Source organism: Xiphophorus maculatus, chromosome 18 (assembly GCF_002775205.1).
Source record: "Xiphophorus maculatus strain JP 163 A chromosome 18, X_maculatus-5.0-male, whole genome shotgun sequence".
NCBI classification, from domain to species: domain Eukaryota; kingdom Metazoa; phylum Chordata; class Actinopteri; order Cyprinodontiformes; family Poeciliidae; genus Xiphophorus; species Xiphophorus maculatus.
This window is the reverse complement of record NC_036460.1, coordinates 8,983,607-9,003,269: the sequence shown is the minus strand read 5'-3', so window position 1 is coordinate 9,003,269 and position 19,663 is coordinate 8,983,607. Positions and strand designations below refer to the sequence as shown.

The 19,663-nt window shown below is 35.5% G+C and overlaps 1 protein-coding gene across 3 annotated transcripts in view; it reads left to right on the top strand.

Moving 5' to 3' along the window:
• LOC111611963 (WD repeat-containing protein 64-like) overlaps positions 1–19,663 on the top strand; it is a 26,639-nt gene extending 6,976 nt beyond the window's left edge. Inside the window, exons 7-33 of one of the 3 annotated variants that reach the window (XM_023351155.1) lie at positions 334–387; positions 463–546; positions 1,319–1,384; positions 1,719–1,949; positions 3,180–3,265; positions 3,357–3,449; positions 3,526–3,571; positions 4,125–4,171; positions 5,312–5,429; positions 7,735–7,804; positions 8,172–8,412; positions 8,520–8,625; positions 9,742–9,893; positions 10,082–10,184; positions 10,734–10,840; positions 10,921–11,000; positions 11,078–11,132; positions 11,212–11,257; positions 11,577–11,636; positions 14,883–15,045; positions 15,120–15,215; positions 15,315–15,373; positions 16,493–16,625; positions 16,759–16,798; positions 17,208–17,296; positions 18,895–19,079; positions 19,360–19,663. In XM_023351155.1, the coding sequence (XP_023206923.1) occupies positions 334–387; positions 463–546; positions 1,319–1,384; positions 1,719–1,949; positions 3,180–3,265; positions 3,357–3,449; positions 3,526–3,571; positions 4,125–4,171; positions 5,312–5,429; positions 7,735–7,804; positions 8,172–8,412; positions 8,520–8,625; positions 9,742–9,893; positions 10,082–10,184; positions 10,734–10,840; positions 10,921–11,000; positions 11,078–11,132; positions 11,212–11,257; positions 11,577–11,636; positions 14,883–15,045; positions 15,120–15,215; positions 15,315–15,373; positions 16,493–16,625; positions 16,759–16,798; positions 17,208–17,296; positions 18,895–19,079; positions 19,360–19,368 (2,619 nt within the window). In that variant the 3' untranslated portion in view covers positions 19,369–19,663. Of the gene's footprint in view, positions 1–333; positions 388–462; positions 547–1,318; positions 1,385–1,694; positions 1,950–3,179; positions 3,266–3,356; positions 3,450–3,525; positions 3,572–4,124; positions 4,172–5,311; positions 5,430–7,734; positions 7,805–8,171; positions 8,413–8,519; positions 8,626–9,741; positions 9,894–10,081; positions 10,185–10,733; positions 10,841–10,920; positions 11,001–11,077; positions 11,133–11,211; positions 11,258–11,576; positions 11,637–14,882; positions 15,046–15,119; positions 15,216–15,314; positions 15,374–16,492; positions 16,626–16,758; positions 16,799–17,207; positions 17,297–18,894 lie in introns of those variants that run through there. The other 2 variants (XM_023351156.1, XM_023351157.1) reach the window with 2 other exon arrangements.

Genomic DNA, 19,663 nt, shown 5'->3' with positions numbered 1-19,663 from the left:
AGGATCAGTTGCTAGGAAACAGCTGAAAAACTTAGAAGAGTTGTTAACTCGGAGAGCGTGGCCTGTTATCTGGCTGAGGGCTCTAACGCGCTTGTTAGGGTCATTGATAGGCAAAGGTGAAGCCCTGCCCATATCTGCTGATTATTAATGATCAAATTAAGTCATTCATTTCTCCTTTTAGCACTCTGACTTTATGAACTGCCTGGTGAGTGGATCTGTCTGGACCCGAAATAAATATTCAACTAAAATCTTTCAAGTGGCCAAAGTGTTTCATGAAGTTATCTCTATAATTATGATTAATGCTGTAACTTCTGTTTCTCCTTTTATCTCAAGATCAATGAAAAGATATCGTTAGATGAACTTCAGGAACTGAAATTATCCTTTGAGGTACTTTGAAAATTATACCTTTCAAATTTTACCCATGTAAAAATTATCACATCACATTATAATTTTCATACAAAGGAATCTGATGTGAGTGGGGCAGGGTACACTGATGCAAAGAATTTTGGACATATACTGAAAAAGTGCTTGGATGTTTCTGACATGGTAAGACAATAATTATTTTTATATCATTTGACCATAATTTCACAAGTATTGGCATACAGCCTGGAAAGTGATTTAATTATTATTATTTTTTTCACATTTTGTTTTATTAAAACAAACACTATTTCGATAGATTAAAAAAAATTTAAATGAAACACCAACACAAAGTAGCGTATAATTTTGGAGCACAATCAAGATTATGATTTTCAGAAGTCACCTGAAAGTAAGGCAACAATAAATCTCATTTGCAACACACACAGCAAACAGGTTCACTGTAAAACATGGTGATGCGGGCATCACGTTGTGGGGACACTTTTATTAACCACAGTCAGGGATAATATGAGAGTTGATGGGAAGATCAATGTAGCTAAATATTTAGTTATATTAGAAGAAAACCTATTAGAGATAGCAAAAGAGGTGGAGAGGTTCATCTTCCAGTAGCATAATTACCCTGAGCAAACAGCTTGACAAAAAATTACTGTTGATATGCTCTTTATTTAATTTTACTGAGCTTGATGTATTTTAAAAAGAAAGAAAAAAAAGTGCCTCCATGGGTAAAAATGTTATAAAAACATATCTCCAAATGAGGCTAAATACAAATTAACATCAAACTTTTTAAATTTAATTTGTGATGTGTCTTCTTTTTTAATTTCCAGTTTGTGTTGGTCCATCTCATACAATTCCAATCAAATATTTTTCAGTTTGTGGTTGTATCAAGGCAATGTAAATTTAGAAAGAAGGTTAATTTTCTTTTTTCGTTTCTTGTATCTCACAGAGCAATGAAGAGATATATAGTTTGTTCAAAAAGATTGATTACTCTGATCAAGGAAGGATTTCATGGGTGAGTCATTCAAGTTCTGTTTGAGTATAAAAGAGCATAGTATGAAATATATCTGTAGAAAAAATGGCAACTATATTTGAGCTGGTATTTATTGATCAATTGTAACTGGGACAGACATCAGCATAGTACCTTGGGATATAGTTGCCTCTGTAGTGTCAAGATCACTGTATATAACAGTCTTTGAATTTTACCTAGTAAGACATCTTATGATACAGAGAAATAAGTAGTTATTTGCGCACATAAAATAGTAGACAAATCATTAAAGATGTATCTCAGTAAATCTCCACATGTTTGGACACTTTTCACAAAGGAAGGAATGTGATGTGTGATGCAGATGGAGTTCTCCACCTATCTGCTCCAGCAGTACAAAGCAAAGATGGAAACTGTGAGGCGCAGGAAGAAGGTCGCCTTTCATTTGCCAGCCATCATGAGCGATGGCGGACATGGCGTTCCTGTAGTCAACATCCACTCCACCCACGATGGCGGCGTGTTAACAATGAGAGAAGATGGATTCATTTGTCAGTGGAGTCCTGACCTTAAACCTCAGAGGACCAAGCACATGTTTGTAGGTATTAGCTTTTAGAATTGCTCCTGGAATGTTAATTAATTTATTAATGAAGGATTAAAAAAAAAATCTATTCTTAAAACACCTAAAGTAGTTGGAAGAAAAACAACATCTCATAAAGCAAAAACAGAGAATAGTCAGACCTATTTAATATATTATAATCTTAATGAAATATTAATTCATTTCCATAGCTCAATATACACTGTGTAACTCAATATATTGCTTAATTACACATATTCTTATAGCTTTAAGCCTTTATTTCAGTGAACTATAATTATTTTTCATTTACAGCTAATTAAAACATTACATTTAAGATCAGAATATTAAATCAGCCCAATAAAAACAGTTTTGTACATAAATTAGTGCTTAATAAACAGTGTGTTTAATACCTGCTTTAAGGCTTGTTTGTTTTTTCCAAAAGGTGATTTTAATCTGACAAACAAGGTTTCTGACTAATTAAATAAGACTAAACATGCATATTACAGGGATTCAATTCTTTGTAGCCTTTCTGCAAACTATGACCTTATAATAAAGTAAAGTTATTGGTTGATAAAATGGTTATAAAATGTTCTCAAAGCAGATGCAAAATGATAGATGGTGGGAACAAGATGTTTAACCCAAAGAACCTAAAAAGACTTGGACAAACCGTTCAGAAATATAAATATACGACATTCCAAAAGGGTGAAATGAGAATTGTCTAAAATGTTTATGTCTTTCATAAAGTGAACTTGTTTCTTTTATTTAGCTAAATTTAGAATTTTGTTGTTAGTGTTGAAACTTCCCAGGGATGTCCTATTTCTATAGACCAGTGTGCATATCCATGCTAACAAAACAGACCTTTAAAGACGTTGGTCCAGATGACAGGCTGTTATTCAAATATGGTTAGGGATTTATTATCTACTCTAACACTGAAGTTAATAAAATTAAGTCAATTCAAGTTTATTTGTATGACACATTTCAGCAATAAGACAGTTCAAAGTGATGTGCATCATAAAAACATAACTCATCAATTATGAAACAAGTAATAAACATTACATTTTGACTAAATGTCATCATTAAAATCTTGAAGCAAATACAAATCAAATATGTTGATTAATTTTTCACTTACTACTAAACAGGTAGGGTCCAAAGCCTTTAAATTAGTGGTGGAGAACAGTACAAATACATTTAAATTTGTTTTAAGCAAAACTCTGTTCTCAATTGTTAAATTTTATTTGGTCCTGTTTGTAGAGTCAGGGATCTGGCAAAAGAAGTTCAAAGTGGATAACCGATTTCACTATGATGTCAGAATACAACAACCTGATGATCGGAACAGGGTGAGAACTTTTTATTGACCTCACTGAGATTTTTTCTCATTAATGAGAAGTTGGATTTAGATTTAATCTGCTTGAGCACTTTATTTTTCAGGGACAGAGAGATTCAGTTTTATGAACTTTCCACTTTAGAGCCTTACTGCCAGATCAGCGGCCTGGAAACTATACCTTTAACTTTAAGCTACAGGTGAGCTGCATAAGATCTTAAAAATTACTCTACAGTTCTTTACTTGATGTGTTTACTTTGTTTGTTTGCTATGCAGCTACATTGGCTCTGATAAATGTTGTTTTCTATATGGAGACATGGAGGTAAGTCCTAATCAAATTACATAACCGACATGCAGAGGTGTGACATCACAAGCCATACTTGTAGGAATAGTTTTACTTCAACAACTTCATACTTTTAGTGGAGGAATATTATTATCTTTCCACTTGAGTACAAGTTTTGTTGGTAAAGGGAGACGTTTCAGATGCACAGATTTTGTCCTAATGTTGTTTTCTGTCTTCTGAGCCTGTTGTGCCATTTGAAGGGGAACTTAATATATATTTTTTTCTAATCCCTTTAAGTAGCTTGTACTCCAACACATAAGTCAAGAATGACAAAACACAGTGAGAAAATATTTGTTTCTATCCCTTAATTTGCTCATTTGTTGGTAGGTTATTTATTTCCATATGTTTTTTAAATGTAATGCTTAAACATACCAGATTTTGTACATAATTTCATATTTTTGCACCTCGGTTTGCACTGTTAAGCATTTTAAAGTAAGTTTTCTTTTACATCACTACAGATTTTTGTATCACTGTCCACTTCTGTAAAAATATAAGCTCTTTGCAGGAGGCCGCTAATGTGTCTGTGTTTCAGGGATGTGTTACCATCATTTTGCTGTTCCCTGCTGAGGACACCCTCAGGTAATGTTGCTGTTATGAGGACCTACTACCTTATTAATATTCATTTAGCACCATTACACATTTTTATTCTGTAATCAGAACTGTAAGAGACATAAGCGGTGCATTAATTTCCATTTGTATTGAGTTTTATTATTCTTAAGGAAAGTGACCTTTCATAGCAGGGGGCAATGGCACTCAGAGAGGCCTTTCATGCAAACTTCTACATCAGAATCAAAAGAGGATAATTAAAAACCACAATTAAAAAAGAAATCTTTGTATTTATAAATTGATACAGCTACATAAAAAAATAATTAATATTCTTGTCTTAAATGCAAATTTTTATCAATGGTCATTATTCATTGGTTAAGGGATAAATAGGATAACAAACTATGTGCGATACAACCCTTTAAAAAAGGAGAATAATAATTAGTTTTCAAAAACAGTAGGGACAACTTCTTCCAAAATTTTAAAATAATGTTTTTGAAGGTGTGAAGCAGAGTCTCCTGTGTGTCTGAGCCTTACGACAGTTGGAAAACATCAGGGTAATTGAAATCACACAGCATGATAATTAGGAAATATGCAAATAAAATAAGAACCTTATACCAAACACTCGGTATAAGTGTTCGTCTGAACATAGAATCTGTCAAAAGAGAAATACTTTCACCTGCGGTTTTTATATTTGACATGTGATGTATTCTCAAGACGCAACAATCTTTGGTACAAGAATTATCAGTAAATTATTATATAATTGTTATTAGCATAAAAAGCTGAGCTGAACATCTGTGAACCCCTAGATATGAGTTGAAATAAACTATCTGCTAATCCATCCCAATTGCAGTTTTCCTTAAATATTTTGAGGATCTGTTAAAAGGTGAAATGAGCCATCAAAAGTAGACTCATTCGCTTGACTCATGCCATGTCTGTCACAGCTGAGAAATCGTTATGAGGCTATACAGAGGATTAGTGGGAGACCTTATAATAAAAAGTAGAGCCTATGGTTATGTCGCCACGTCCACACAAACACAGTGTGTGATGGAAAATTATACCTTTGCCTCACTGCAGGTCTCACCAATCAAACACACTTTATGTGGTGTGCGACGCTGAATCTCTCAGATGATCAGTTTCAAACTTGAATGAATGACTGAACTTCTCCTTTCACAGGTTGTGGAACAGATTACCAAAGGCTGAAAATGTGCCTAATATTGCTATTAAAAATGCTGTGCTTTCCAAAAACGTGACATTTGTCAGATGGAAGGTTCATCATGACTGGGTGACACAGGTGAGATTATGTTTTTGTCTCCTTTTCTTGGTTGTTTCAAGTAAATCTTAAATTAGATATCTTTTAAAAATGCCTTTCCAAATTTATTGACATTTTAAAGCAAAATGCAGTTTTTCTGAGTTCTTTTTGCAATCATTTTCAAGAGATTCAACATTTTTGCTTTTGCTTTTTGCTTTAAGAAGTCTCCAGAGGAAAAAAAGGTTTTAAACATTTTTGCTTTAAATATTTTTATAGCAAAATTAGTGTCTGGTCTCTCTGGGCAGAGCCATACTGAAATTGTAGGAGGCCCAGAGAAGAATTTAATTTGTCGTCGACTTCCAGTTCGAATTCAACACATGCTGTGCATAAAATGCCTTTTTGAATTGAATAACTAAAAATTGGTTTTCGATCATATTATTCAGTTATGCTTGAGGAGCAAGGCTTCATTTCATTTGCATGCATGAAATGAAGACTAGTCCTGACCAAGTTACCAATGATTCAGTGATTCAGTCCAGTTGGGCCCTCGTGTGTCTTTCAACTTGATAAAAATCTGTCAAGCCAATAATATTTTGCAATTACAAGCCTTCTTGTGTTTTGGATTTTTTTCTTTATATGAAATTCTCTCACCTCCGGAGTCCTTCTTTCACCTTAAAAATAACTCACTCTGTTTTCCATTTTGTTTTCAGCCTGTACTGAGTCTTAAGCCAAGTCAAATATCCCTCCACCTATTTTCTAAATCCCCCTAATCCTTGTTTGTTGAGTATATGTGCCTATTTCTAGTCAATGGTCGAGAGGCGGGATAAACCGTGCACAGATTGCAATTCCGTCACAGGGTACAAAAGTACTCAGGACAGAGCCATGTGTCCAAACACTTATTCAGGATGGATCAGACCACAGGGCCTTCTTACTGTGAGACAGCAGTGCTCCATTATGCAGCTCCAAGTAAAAAAAAATTGTGCTGGAGATAATTTACTGTAACGAATTAAAAACTAAAGAATGTTTTGATTTGAATGATTTGAGTGCACTGAGAAACTTGGTGCAGCTGCCGGCTTTGGGTTGGTGAATGTGGGGATATGGTTGGGGTGGAAGAGGGTTTAGCGTTGGGAAGGGGTTTGAGGATTTGTGTAATGCTTTGTTGGGCCTCCCTGGGGCTATCTGGTTGGATGGGATGGCACTATATCCCTCCTTCTTTGGTTCCTCTGCGTTCCAGCCAGTTGGTCTGGTGTTCCTCTCTGGAGTGTTGGACAGTCTTTCCTCCAAGGTTTGGTGTGGGCACCTGGCTGCCATGGTTACTTCTGAGCTTGGCTTGAAATAGGAAATGTGGCAGTGGGGCTGGATCAGGGGTTTGGTGCCCTGCATCTCTCCTTGTACCTCTTTGGCCCTGTGACTGCTGATATTGTGCTTCACTGCTGCCCTACCTCTCTGTCTTGCATATAGCTAATCTGTCAGGGGGCTTAGAGCTGCTACCTTCCCTTTGTTGCTCTTGGGCACTGTGTTGCAAGGTTTCTGCCAATTTCACCATTCTAACAAGGTTGCACCTTCAGGTGACACATTCATGCCCACCCCCACATGCATCCACCTACACACACACCCGTACAAATTACCCAAATGGTTAAAGGTCATTCAGACACCGGTTTCAATTTCATCAGTGTGGCTAGTCCACTAAATCACATTGCTAAGAAACAATGAGATATTACTTTTGTAGATCAAAACGTTTTGGATACAATGGAATCTAATAGTTTCTTTACCTGTTATGTAACAAACAAGTACACTCATGTCTACTTGCATGGAATCTGGTTGTATAATCAGTAATGTTATTTTATAGTCATTTTAGTCAATATTGTCAATATATAACACATATTTGCCTAAATTTTAAAATGTAAAATTCCTGGTGAGCTTGTAAGTCTCGCCAAATGTAGGCAGACACAAATGCTTTTCTTGTGACTGCCTAGACACAAGAAAGGTGTGTCTAGGCAGTCACACCTTTCTGCCAAAGAGACACAACAATTGTTGTCTAGAAACAATTGTTTGTTCGTAGGCATACTCTGAATTGAAATCATGACAGCTAATACCAGCACAAATAAAAAAATAAGCATACAAATTAATGACATGTCAAACAAATGAATAAATCAACAGGAAAACAGCAACAGAAGTTACAAAAGCCCAACTGTAAATATTTTAAGTTCCAGGTTTATTCTCATTTTTTCCACACAGTCCTGTTAATTCTCTCTGAAGGGAAGTTTCCATGGTTGACAGTTGCCAAAAAAAAGAATAATCATTTTAGCTGTGATAATTCTGAAATACAAACGCTTGTCTCTTTTTTTAGGTAAAATATTTTCACAATTTTCAAGCTGTTGTCTCGTCATCAAATGAAGATGCCTCTTCTCTTGTTTTAGGTAAAGCCTTTTTTTCTGATTTCTGGCTTTCTTTCTTCTCACAATATAAATTAACCTAGTATTAAGCACTTAATGTTGCATATTGACTTTGTTCTCTTTGGACTGTAATGTAATTAAACATAGTGCAGGGCATTGGTCAGTCTGCTTGGAGATCTATGAGGGATGACTCATGATCTATCACAAATTCACCAATCAATGCCAGTCTGTCTGTTTATGTGAGAGTGTGATCACCTTGTATGTGGGCATGTTCACTGGCAAGTTTGGTCATTTATTCTGATAATGACTTACCCTCGCTCCAGAAGCACACTTTGATTGATGCTATCTCTTGTAGTGTGACGCTTTTCCTTTTTTCCTCTCTCTTCTTGAGGCTGTATGCTGCCTTCAACAGATTCTGCACAGCAGCTTAGGGAGATCAGAGAGGCGTGCTACGAGGGTAAAAACAGGAAGATCCAACTAAGCTGGACTCCACATGTCCGTGCATCCGGGGATCAGACCATTTTTTCTATCTACAAAGGTGTGAAGGCTTTTGACCTTTGTCAGAAACACAGTTTGCTGGTGACCGGCGGCATGGACAGACTCATACGCCTGTGGAACCCATATTTCTCAGAGTGAGGAACCTGAATTCAGATGGCCATTTTTCAGACAAGCATCATTAAAATTAAATTTACACCTCCTCCTCCTCCTCATCCTACTGATTCAGTTAATTTCTCCTTAGAAAACCCACTGGTATTTTAAAAGGCCACTCTGCTCCCATTTTCTCCCTCTTCATCTCATCAGAGGATGGTCGGATCTTTTCCATCTCCAGGGACAACACTGTGAAGGTGATTCATGAGTTTTTCCATTAATATTTTAATTAAGATCGCAAATGTGGAACACATTTTAAAGATTTATATACAGACATTGCTAAAATAATACAGTAGTTGTAAAACACCTTATTTAATTATACTTGTTTTTGCCTAAAATAATCATGCATTTTACCTTTCATCTTTTAATCTAAGTCATACATTTATAATACAGAATTAAAATTAAGTGTATTGATCCCCAAGGAAAAATGTCAATGTGTCAAATGCTATTTGACAATTACAAATATAAACATATCTGATGTAAAAAAAAATTAAATACATGCAGAAATATGAAAATCAAACTTAATTATTATCTAAATAATAAGAAAATAAAATAAAAAAAACAAGTGCACCTTGCAAAAAAAATGTTTTTAACATTTACCTTTTGTATATTTTGTAACACTAATACTGTGCAGACGTCAATGGATTATAAATGAAAGACCAAAAGAAAGCATCATATAACTGTGAAGTGGAGCAAAATTCACTTTTCAATTTTTCTTCACAAATAAAAACTCTGAAACTGTGGCTTGCATTGGTATTCAGCTCCCCTGAGTCAATACTTTGTAGAAATACATTTTGCTGCAAGTTTTATAGGCCATGTCTCTTTACAGTGCTACCCATTTTTGTCCATTCTCCTGTGCAAAATATCTAAAGCTTCATCAGATTTCATAGTGACCTTGTAGCCACTTGGAAAAAAAAAAACCTTCACACGTCACTGGGCAACCACCCAGTTTCATTGTGATTATGTTTGTTTATTGATTATCTCTAACAAATGTCTGAGGCCTCCTTGGAACCAAACAGTCATGTTTAGAGTGAGATTAAATTAAACAGGGGATCTCTGCTGATTCATTAGGCAACCTTTGAAGACAATTTCTTGCATTGGATTTTATTTGGACTAAATAGAAATTCACACAAATATTTAAAGATTATTATTTGTAAAAAATGATAATGCATTATTCCCTCTCCTTCACATCCATTCACTATTTCTGACTTAAAATTTCTCCTAAATACATTGAAAATTTTACTGGTTTTAAATTTAGTTGTAGCCTTCATTACATTAGTAAGTTTTTAAATCTCGCTGTGCTCTCACGTCAGATTTGGCACATTGAAGATCAGTGTTGCCTGTTCGCAGCCGACCCCACAGCCAGCGGGATTCATGGCGATGTATCTGCATGCTCCTATTCCCCTGCCATGAGATCTCTGTACATCGCAGCAGACGGCATAGCTGTTCTCCCCTTGATGTTGAGGTTGGCTGTTTTTGCCTTTACACTCAGTTTTCTTCTATTTCTAGATACCAGTGCACTTTAAAGTACATTGAAAATGTTCCGTGGATGAACTGATCTAAAGGGGATGACACATTTATATTTGATAGTGTCTGCTGCTCCCTGATCTTAATATCACTTTCATTGATTTTATCTCGTCTTTGCCCCGTCAGGCCAAAACCTCACAGTGGCATCTCTGTTTCTCACGATGAGGCTGTAATGTGCTGTGGCTACAGCGAGGAGTTCCGGCAGGTTGTGAGCTGCAGCGAGGAGGCTGTGAGTTAATAAGGGCTGCAAAAGTATTCATACTCCCTTTAACTTCTTTAACATTTTGCCACATTAAATTAGAAATGTTAGTATTTCTCCATACGACCACAATAAGCCATACGCTTCATAAAACTGGGCTTTATGGACAAGTGGCCAGAAAAAAGCCTTTACTTACAGACAAAAACAGAAAGGCTCGTTTTGAGTTTGCCAAAAGGCATCTAGGAGATGCAGTGGATCTCCTATCTCCAGTGGATAACATTGGCAGCCATTCAGGGTGGCATCTTGTGAGGGGAGCACACAAGATGATTGTGTGCTCCATAAAATAATCCATTTTAAGTCCAGCTTGTGAGGTAGCAAAAAAATGCTATGCGTGGTGAATAAGTTCACAGGGCACTGTATGTTGTTTTTCCCTTTCACAAAATGTAGTGGTTGTAATGTAAAAAAAAAATAGATTAAGGAGAAGCACGTGAGTACTTTAGCAAGACACTTTCCTTTGGTGCAGAAACATACACTGTGATAAATAAAAAATTATGTATTTTATAGTATTTTTGGTTGTAGGTGGTGAAAGTCTGGGATTTTGATACTGGGCGTCAAGTTTTTGAGTTTACTGCAACACCAGACCTGACCAGCATCACCTGCATGACATTTGACATTAAGGGAAGAAGGTACGGATAAGGAATAATTTCCCTTTTATTAAAAAGAAAATTGTATGCATCGATTTTATAATATGCTCTTGCTACTTTAGACTCATCACAGGAGGAAGTAATGGATACATAAAGGTATGGAACTTCAACAGTGGCCACTGTATAAAGACATTAAAGAAAGGTGGGTATAGTTTGTTTCATCGCTGTAGAAAAGGATAAATATGAAAATGTATATGTATTTTTTTCATTTCCCATCAGAGGGTAAATGCCATCAGGTGTGTGGCTGCACCTTTCTTAAAGTACAAGGAAATTCGTGAGTAATGATGTGATATTTGACAGTTGTTCAATATAACTTTGATTCCATGCTGAGCTTGTGCAATTTCTGTCTGAAGATATGTGATTGCTGTCGGAAGAGACCGGAGGATTGACATTTACTCCGTGAGTAAATGTCAGAATCCAATGTATATTATTTTTGTGTTTGTATTTTGAAATCTCGTTCCAATAAGTTTTACAATTGCACAATTCTTCCTTTAGTTAATTTCGTTTGCATTTTTGCATTGTTATTGGGAGCTGAACTTATTCAGAATACAAGCAGAATTTGATTAGGAACTACTCAACCGAGAAAGCTGTGCACACTTTCATCTAACTCTTTTTTTTAAGATCAGGTTTTTTCCCCAGTGATTTTACTAATCCTTTCTATTCATACAGGGAGATAAAAAAGCTAAATGATTTTTACTGAATATCTGAATTTTTTCAGGATTCTCCTGAGGAGCTTTATCATGTCCAGAGACCACAGTCTTCATGGAAAGACGATTTGGTGAATATAAGCAGAAAGTTGGTTCAGCAATAACTTTATTATTGATGTTCATGTGGACCAAAGCAATAATCCAGTCGGCTTTTACAGTTTTTTTATGCCAAATAAAACAAACATGGAGCTCTTTAGTGCTGTGCATTTTGTACAAGGTAAAGAAGAGATTTAATGTTTCATAAATGAATTACTATAGTGTTTACAGACATAATTATATTTTATTTAACTTGTTTGTGAATATAATTAAATCCATCTATGAGAATCCCCAAATCACTGCTTAATTCTCTCTTTTGAAGTACCCAGGTTAGTTGTTTACCATTCTATTTAAATTAATTTTTAATAATGACAATTATCTCTAATTAGTGGTTTCTTGTATTTGTATCTGCTTTTTACTCTGAGCTCTAAAAAGCAGTAAACATTGATGCTGACTGAGAATTTGCTCTAAGTTATAACAGAGAAGCTCATTTGTACACATTGCACTGTGCAGGAGAGGTAAAGGCAATGCTCTACCTCCATTGTTTCAGTTGCCTTTCAACCTGAAGGACTTTTATTTAGATAAAGCGTCATGGCTCAGTCTTTGACACAGATTCACAGAGGACACTGTGTTTGAAAAATGTCCTGAAAATTGCATTTTCTCTGAGTGGAAAACTCAGAGAGGTTATGAAGAAAAACTGTTCTTGTTTTCTCTCTAGTAGAACAGCAATGAAAGGAATAAAAAAACAGTAAAGGACTTTCATCACCGCTTCACTGTTTTCTTTTGTCCAAGATTATTTATTCCTTATTATGTATTCATGACTTCTTTGCACAGTCACTCCCTTTTACTTGCATAAAAACTTTTAATTCAGAAAACAAATATTGCTTTTGTTTGGATTTCTACTTCTTTTGTTAACTTTTTTGTAGCTAATGTGCTTCTTTTTAAATGACTGGATGTTCCAGTGTCCAATAAGGATTGAAAACTCATAATGATCATCTTTGTGTGTTTAATTTTTGCATTCTTCCTACGAGATACTAATTTATTTTATTGATCAAATTCACAAAAGCTTAAATAATATAAGTCTTGAGTTGGAAAACTGAAGTTAGTGAAAAGAAAATCCTCCAAAAACTAGAACCAAAAGAGTTTTGTAATTTCTGGGAAATACAAAATATTGAAAGAATTAATTTTTTTGACTTTTTTGGTTGAATCAGAAATATATTTCATCATAACTTATTTTACCAGCAGCAGAATTTGCAGCGAATTTTACCTCAAAAATCTTTTACTGTTTTGTTTTTTCTTGAGTAATTTCTTACATTTAAAACACAAAATTGCATATTTGAATTGACAAATATTGGATGAGTTATGCTTTACCAACCACCCAATACATTTTCTCAAGCGTCAGACAGCAGACTATGGTTTTTCTATCTGCTCTTGCCTCTGTAATGCATTTAAGTTATCTCTGTCTGCAGGCTGCTGCTCTCTCTGGAGGGAGAGCTGATTCTCACTAATGCTGTATGATCCATTGGTTGAGGTGACTTTCAGAGACCTCTTTTACATTGAAACTGGTGGTTAGATTCACCCACATATAAGCCCATTATCAGTTCAGAAATATTGCATTACCGTCACTGAGAAGCAAAGTGACCCCTTTGATTATCTACAGAGGGCCTTACTGAAACCTTTCATTAGTGGCTTGCAGGAGGAAGATCAATGGTTTGTTTTATATGTATGACTCTCCTTCCCTTTAGCCTCCATGTCTCACTCTCACTGTGAGGTTTTTCTGTTTGGTTTTGTGAGCCCAGTTTCAAATCATTTAGTGTTAACCCAGCAAGCTCTTAATCCAGTTGTCGTACACTTGAACAGAATATATTAAGCACATTGAAGACTGGTTGGCATTTACTGCAATGAGAAAAAGGATATTTTCCATGACTGCCAGTTTGAAAAAAAAAGCAAATACACCTTTGCTACTTCCTATGGATTTAAGGAAAATTGCAGTTAAGTGATGCCAATTAAATGAACGTATTAATTATTATCAAATGTGATCAAATCTGTAATAGCATATTACACCATGCCTAAATGAAAAGACATCAGCAATAACTATTAGAGAAGCAGTTATGCCTTCTGATCAATCCAGACAGGGTTATGAGGCCATTTATGAACAATCTGAAGCCTGTTATTCTGCAGTGAGAAAGGTCATTGGAGTGGTGGGGAGGAAGAGTTAAAGGAGGAAGCTTCTTCTCTCTGAAAACAATATGACACTATGATTTAGTTTTGTAAAGTTGAATCTTATCAAACCAGAGAAGTTTGTGTCGTTATACTGATGGATACTATCAAAATAGAGTTGCTTGGCTACGAGGTTATTATGCTTTATGAACATTGTAATGCTTTCTGTTATGTAAAGCTAGTGTGAAATGTGAGGCCATCTTTTTGACAACTGAAGCTTGGTTGATATCAGCTCATCAATAGGGCAATGACCCCCAAACACAGCAGTAAATCTACAGCAGAATGTCTGATAACGAACAAAAACAAGGTGTTGCAAACCTCCATGATGTCAAGCAATTTTGTAGAGAATAGTGTGCCAAAGTTTCCCCACAACAATGTAAGAGATTTAATAAATCATACAGAAAAAACAATTTAAAGTTATTTCTACCAAGCTACAAGCTATGGCATCATGATTTGTTTTGCCCATGGCTATAGATAAATTTAAATATTTTTCATCCAGCAATCTTTTCATCTGCACAATACGACAGAAATGTCTGTTTTTCAACAGTAACTTTGAGGACTATACCTTATGTGCTTCATTCTGTTAATTTCTTAAATGAAAATATTTTTGATTGACTTAGTGCTTGTTTTCTTTATTCACACAGATAAATGGGAAGGTGCACATCTTTAAACACATAAATTGGAAACTTAAAAGATAAAATAGTTACACCTGTTTTCTACACAAAAGACAGATGAAGTACGTCAAATGTTTGACATGCAGTAAACTATAAAATCTACACTTATTGCAGAAATATAATAATAACTCCTGAATAAATGTTCTGCTGAGTGTTTGATAACATTTTACCATTACCAACACAGCAGACTCTATGTTTTCTCTCCACAAGCTATTTTATGCTATCAAAAAGTTACTTTTCAGTCCATTTAAAGAGATTTCTTCTCCCCAGCTTAAATGCACTTTCATATTTTGTTACAATGACTCATTGTGATAAGAAAAATAGTCAAATTCAGAGCTGTGGAATAAACTGAACTGTTTAAAAAGATGGGTTTTTGTCTGCCTGCAGCAAAATGGCCATACAGAGGACATCCTTTGTGTGGTGCAGTGTCCTCCCTCTCTTCTGGCCACCGGCAGCTACAATGGAGAGATCATAGTTTGGAACACAGATTCTGGGTCTATAAGCTGTCGGTTTGTTGGACCTCTTTCAGCTGAAGATCACAACACTAAAGGTGATTTAGAAGCTATAAAGAGGGGTTGCACAATAAGATGGGATTAAACCTCTGAAATATTTTTTTAACAATAGGACTGGACACAAGTGTTCCAAGCATGGTTTTTATCAGAAACTTAAGACTGATGCAGCTGTCTCCAACTACTGCTCTCCTGACATCTGGAGTCAGAGGTTAGCCTTGGAAGAAACGATAATAATACATGACTTCATTTTACAACTTTCCACGGTTTATTTCATCACAGCATTATTTATTCATTTGGTTTCTTAAAGGGTGGGTAAATCTCTGGGATGTGCTCAATGGATGGAAGCTTGTGAGCAGCTTCAAAGTTGTGAGACATTTAAAATTTATCTTTTCTTTTTTTGTATACATTTTTTTCTTATTTTACTTTTGTCTCCCAAATGGCAGGAAAAAGACATAGAAAAGCCATTATAGAGTACTTTGCTTAGCATTACTATTTTTTGTTGAGAAGAACATGTAGATATCTTTCCTGCAGGTAAATATTGTGCATCTCATATTCTCTGGTTTTCGTGAGATGGGTGAAATATGAGGCACAGAGAGTTGCTAAAACTGAAATAAAAATGGTGCTTTGAGAAATTCCACTGATGAAAGAAACATTGTGAAAATGTGTAAAATTAAAATTAATGCTGCTGTTTAGTTTCCCACCAGCCTTGGTTTAGTCAGAGTAAAAACTCACCTTTTAAATTTGAAATCTTTATCAGGACTTAGTAAGGATTGTTACAGCTTAATTAGATTTTAAATCTAGCTAAATACAACCCTTCTATGAACAATAGTAAATTTCACATTACATATTACACTATTCTAAATAAGTCTAACTTGAACAAGGAATCAGTGTGAAATTCTCCTTTTAAAACACTTCTTCAGTCTTTCATTGCAGTGGTAAAATTTGACCCAGTTTTCTTTGTGCAGTTTCATTTCATTGAACTCTTGGACTTTGCTTTGTTGCAACACTTTGCCTTTTTATCTAATTTTTTCATTATTATTATTTTTGCCATACCCCAGTAGATTTTCAGGCATGCTTAAAGATAGCTTCCTGCCATTTGTGCTGACTGGTTGTGTTTAATCTTTATTGTATGTGAAACATTGCATTATTATGTCTGAATAATTTCATATTTGTTTTATCTTTTCAAAAGAAATTGTTCCAGAACTCATTTTATGTGTTCAGCTGTGACCTTTTAGAGGGAGGGATCTTTCGCAAAACTTTTTTTCTTCTTTTTTTTGCATGATCTGTTGGGAGTTCTGTCCCATCTTTCTCTCTTCTTATTCATAATGTTTTCTTTGATTTGAAAGATTGATTTGGAAAATAACTGTCTCTTTTATTCTATTAATCTTTGTTTTATAAAACTTAAATGACAATTACAGTTTGCATTAACGGACTCATATGTAATGCTTTTTGTTTGGGGGTTGACATTACATGTTTCCCACACAGTCGAAATATCAACAAAAAATAACAAAACTGTACATCACGGATGAAAAGACACTGCTGTACGCTGCTGACAGGATGGGTTACATCTATATTTACAACATGGAGACGTTTGACCCAGAGCAAAGGTCACCCAGAGGTTGGCTTCCCATCTTCCCTCACTTTTGACTTTAATTAGGCCTGCAGTGAAACTGTGAGGATAGATATTGTTTATGAAACATTTTTCTCTGACTTTCTGTCTCTCCCTGTTGTGTTTTTAACAATTCACTCAGCTGAACATTGCTGGCGTGCCCACACCAGCTCAATTACCAGGTATGTAAAGTCCAAAAATACACAGTGTACCATAATGTTTGTTACGAAATCATCTTGTCAGGTGACTGGTTATGTTTTTTAACACCTAACTTTTAACTACCAGTAATTCCTCCAAATTGAGCTAATTATTTCCAGTTCACAGTGTCTGTAGAGGCAGCAGGGTAATGTTGTTCTGCAGCTGTAGGCACAGTGTGGAACAATGTGTGGGAAGGTCTTCAGCTGACAACATGAGCAGCCTGTGATGCTGCCTTTAAATGCTAACTAGAGTTGTCGGGTTTTCGCACTTTTTGAAAGCATTGCAAAATCTGACCTTGTTGTTGAACTCTGTGTGGATGATTGAATTTTCAATAAGAAAACTGCCATCTGTTGTTTTATCATGTTTTTATGTTGTTGTTTTTTTCTGGTCCAGCTTACAGATTGTCACCAGTGATCAAGTGGTGCTTACCTCATCCACTGACCACACTGTGAGGCTCTGGAGTGCATCAGGAGAATTCATCGGTGGGTGTCAACAGTTGCAATTCAGCCACTTATTCTGATCTGCTGTATTATTAACAATGACTTCCCAGCTGAACCTTTACCTTTTTGACCTAGACTATTTATAGTGCAAATCACTCACAGCATGTAACACACATTTTCTGTCAAAAATATTCCTCCTGTAGAACCTTCTATACCTTGTAATGCTACAGCCAAAAATATGGATGTATTTTGGGGGGATTTTATGTATGGAAAGAATGACGGTTTTTGAAACTTCAACATAAACCTCTTAATAGATCTCCATTTGTACTTGGCCCTTTAATCTTATGGCTCTTAAAATAAAACTCGCAACATGGTGGCGACGTTTTCCTTCAGTCAGGATGGAGAACCTTGTTAGAGATCTTGGGAAGATGGATCATGGAGCTAAAATACTGAAAAATCTTGGAGGCTACAAAAGAATTGAGAATTGGGATAGTGAAGGGGGATAACTGTAAACACACAAAGCTAAAATGTGTTGGTGTAGGTCAAAGCATATGTGTGAGTTAAAATGACCTAGTCAAAGTAAAGACTTTAATCCAATTTAGACACTCTGGTAAAAGATGAAAACTGATGCTCAAATACAGTGTTGATTCAATCTAACCAAGCTTTAATTGTTTTACACAAACAAATGGGCTAAAATGTCAGTGTTTAGATTTTCAAAAGTAGTCAAAATCTTAATTAAAATACATTCAACTTTAATGCAGTAAGTTGGATCTTTAAAGTATTGAATGTGTAGGTCTGTCATATAAAACTCAATTAAAGTATGTTTAAATTTGTAGCTGCAAGGTGGTTGTATTGTGAAAAAAAATGTTAAATAAAATAAGGGTATGAATCCTTTTCCAGATGCAGAACATTTTAACCTGCCTTGCCTTGAATCTATTTTCAGTATTTGCATTTTGAGCAATAGATATAAAACTTACACCTGAATGTATTTCAAGAGCTTGAATAAAAGCAGCCAATAACAAAGCTCTGACTTTGTCACACTAGAGAAAGATCTGTTCAAACCTCTCAGCCAAACACAAATCAGTCATCAAGTATATAAATTAGGTGTCAAAAGCGTAAGAACATGAGCTGTGTTATCTCCTTTGGCAAGCCGGGAATGTGGCCGATAGGGAGAAGATTGACTGATCTCTCCAGATAGTGAGTTTAACAACTCTTGAAAGATGAATCCATACATCTTTAAAAAAGAGCACAGCTGTTTATGATGCATGTTGTGATCCCACTTTGAGTCATTTGTCAACTAAATACCACTCTATTGATTTTTGCATGATAACCAGGCTGAAGCAGACATTCTGCATTCAAAGAAATCAAACCCTTTGCATTGTTATTTTTAAATTAAGTTCCAGAAGTAAGGCAAAAGTCAGAAAAAAAAATAATTAACCTTTAGTAGAGTTATGAATGTAGAGAAAAGTTACATTTTTATCTAGGACAGCACAAAATGTTCTCCACATCATAACACATTGCAGGGAAAGTCATTCAGAAATATGACATTTTAATAGTTGCATTTTTACAGTCAAATTTGTTCAGCACCATTAAATGCAATTTATTAGAACATAAGTTAAAATGTGATTTTCCATCTGCAGGGACATTTGGCCAGCCTGAGATGTGGAGCGTCCAGATTCCCTCATCCTGGATTCATCCAGGTGTCCCCTATGAGGTTCTGATTGATCCTCTCAGTATGCCACATCATGATATTCTGAAGAGAAAGTCTCATCTCTCCGAAGCCATCAGTTCTGACGTGACTCCGACTGATAGAGGAGAACTAAAGGTGAACTGCAATAATTCAAAAATGATTACCTGAGCTCTTCCTTTTTTCGTCTCTTTTTTACTGTCACACTGCACCGATGATCCTTTGAATTTCATCAGTTACGCTGACAATGAGGGAGATTTAGGAGCACATTTCACCCAGAGGAATAGGAGTCTGGCCTGGATTATAACCATTTCAATAGAACAGACCGCTCCACACATGTACTGCCTGTTTAACACCTGACTCAGACTAAAAGAATGGATTGGTATTTGGAGGGACTGTATTTTCTGCTTTATTTCAGACTGTGTGAAGAAATTGACTGGAATACCAACATACCATCAAACAACTTTACCCTGAATGGCTTCTGGACCTTGGAGCAACTGAATACCTGTGAACCACCCAGACTCTCTCTCTGGTATTGATCCATTTATCAGCCTCATGAGGGAACTGTAATTAGCTGACTGAGATGAAAACATATATCAACATATAACATTATATCAAAACTAAGAAAGTGGGTCAGTTGCAATGTTATGAATCAACATATGTTTTGTTGTTTAACACATCTCGGATGTGGTGGAATAAAGCTGTGAGTGGATAAACCAAAA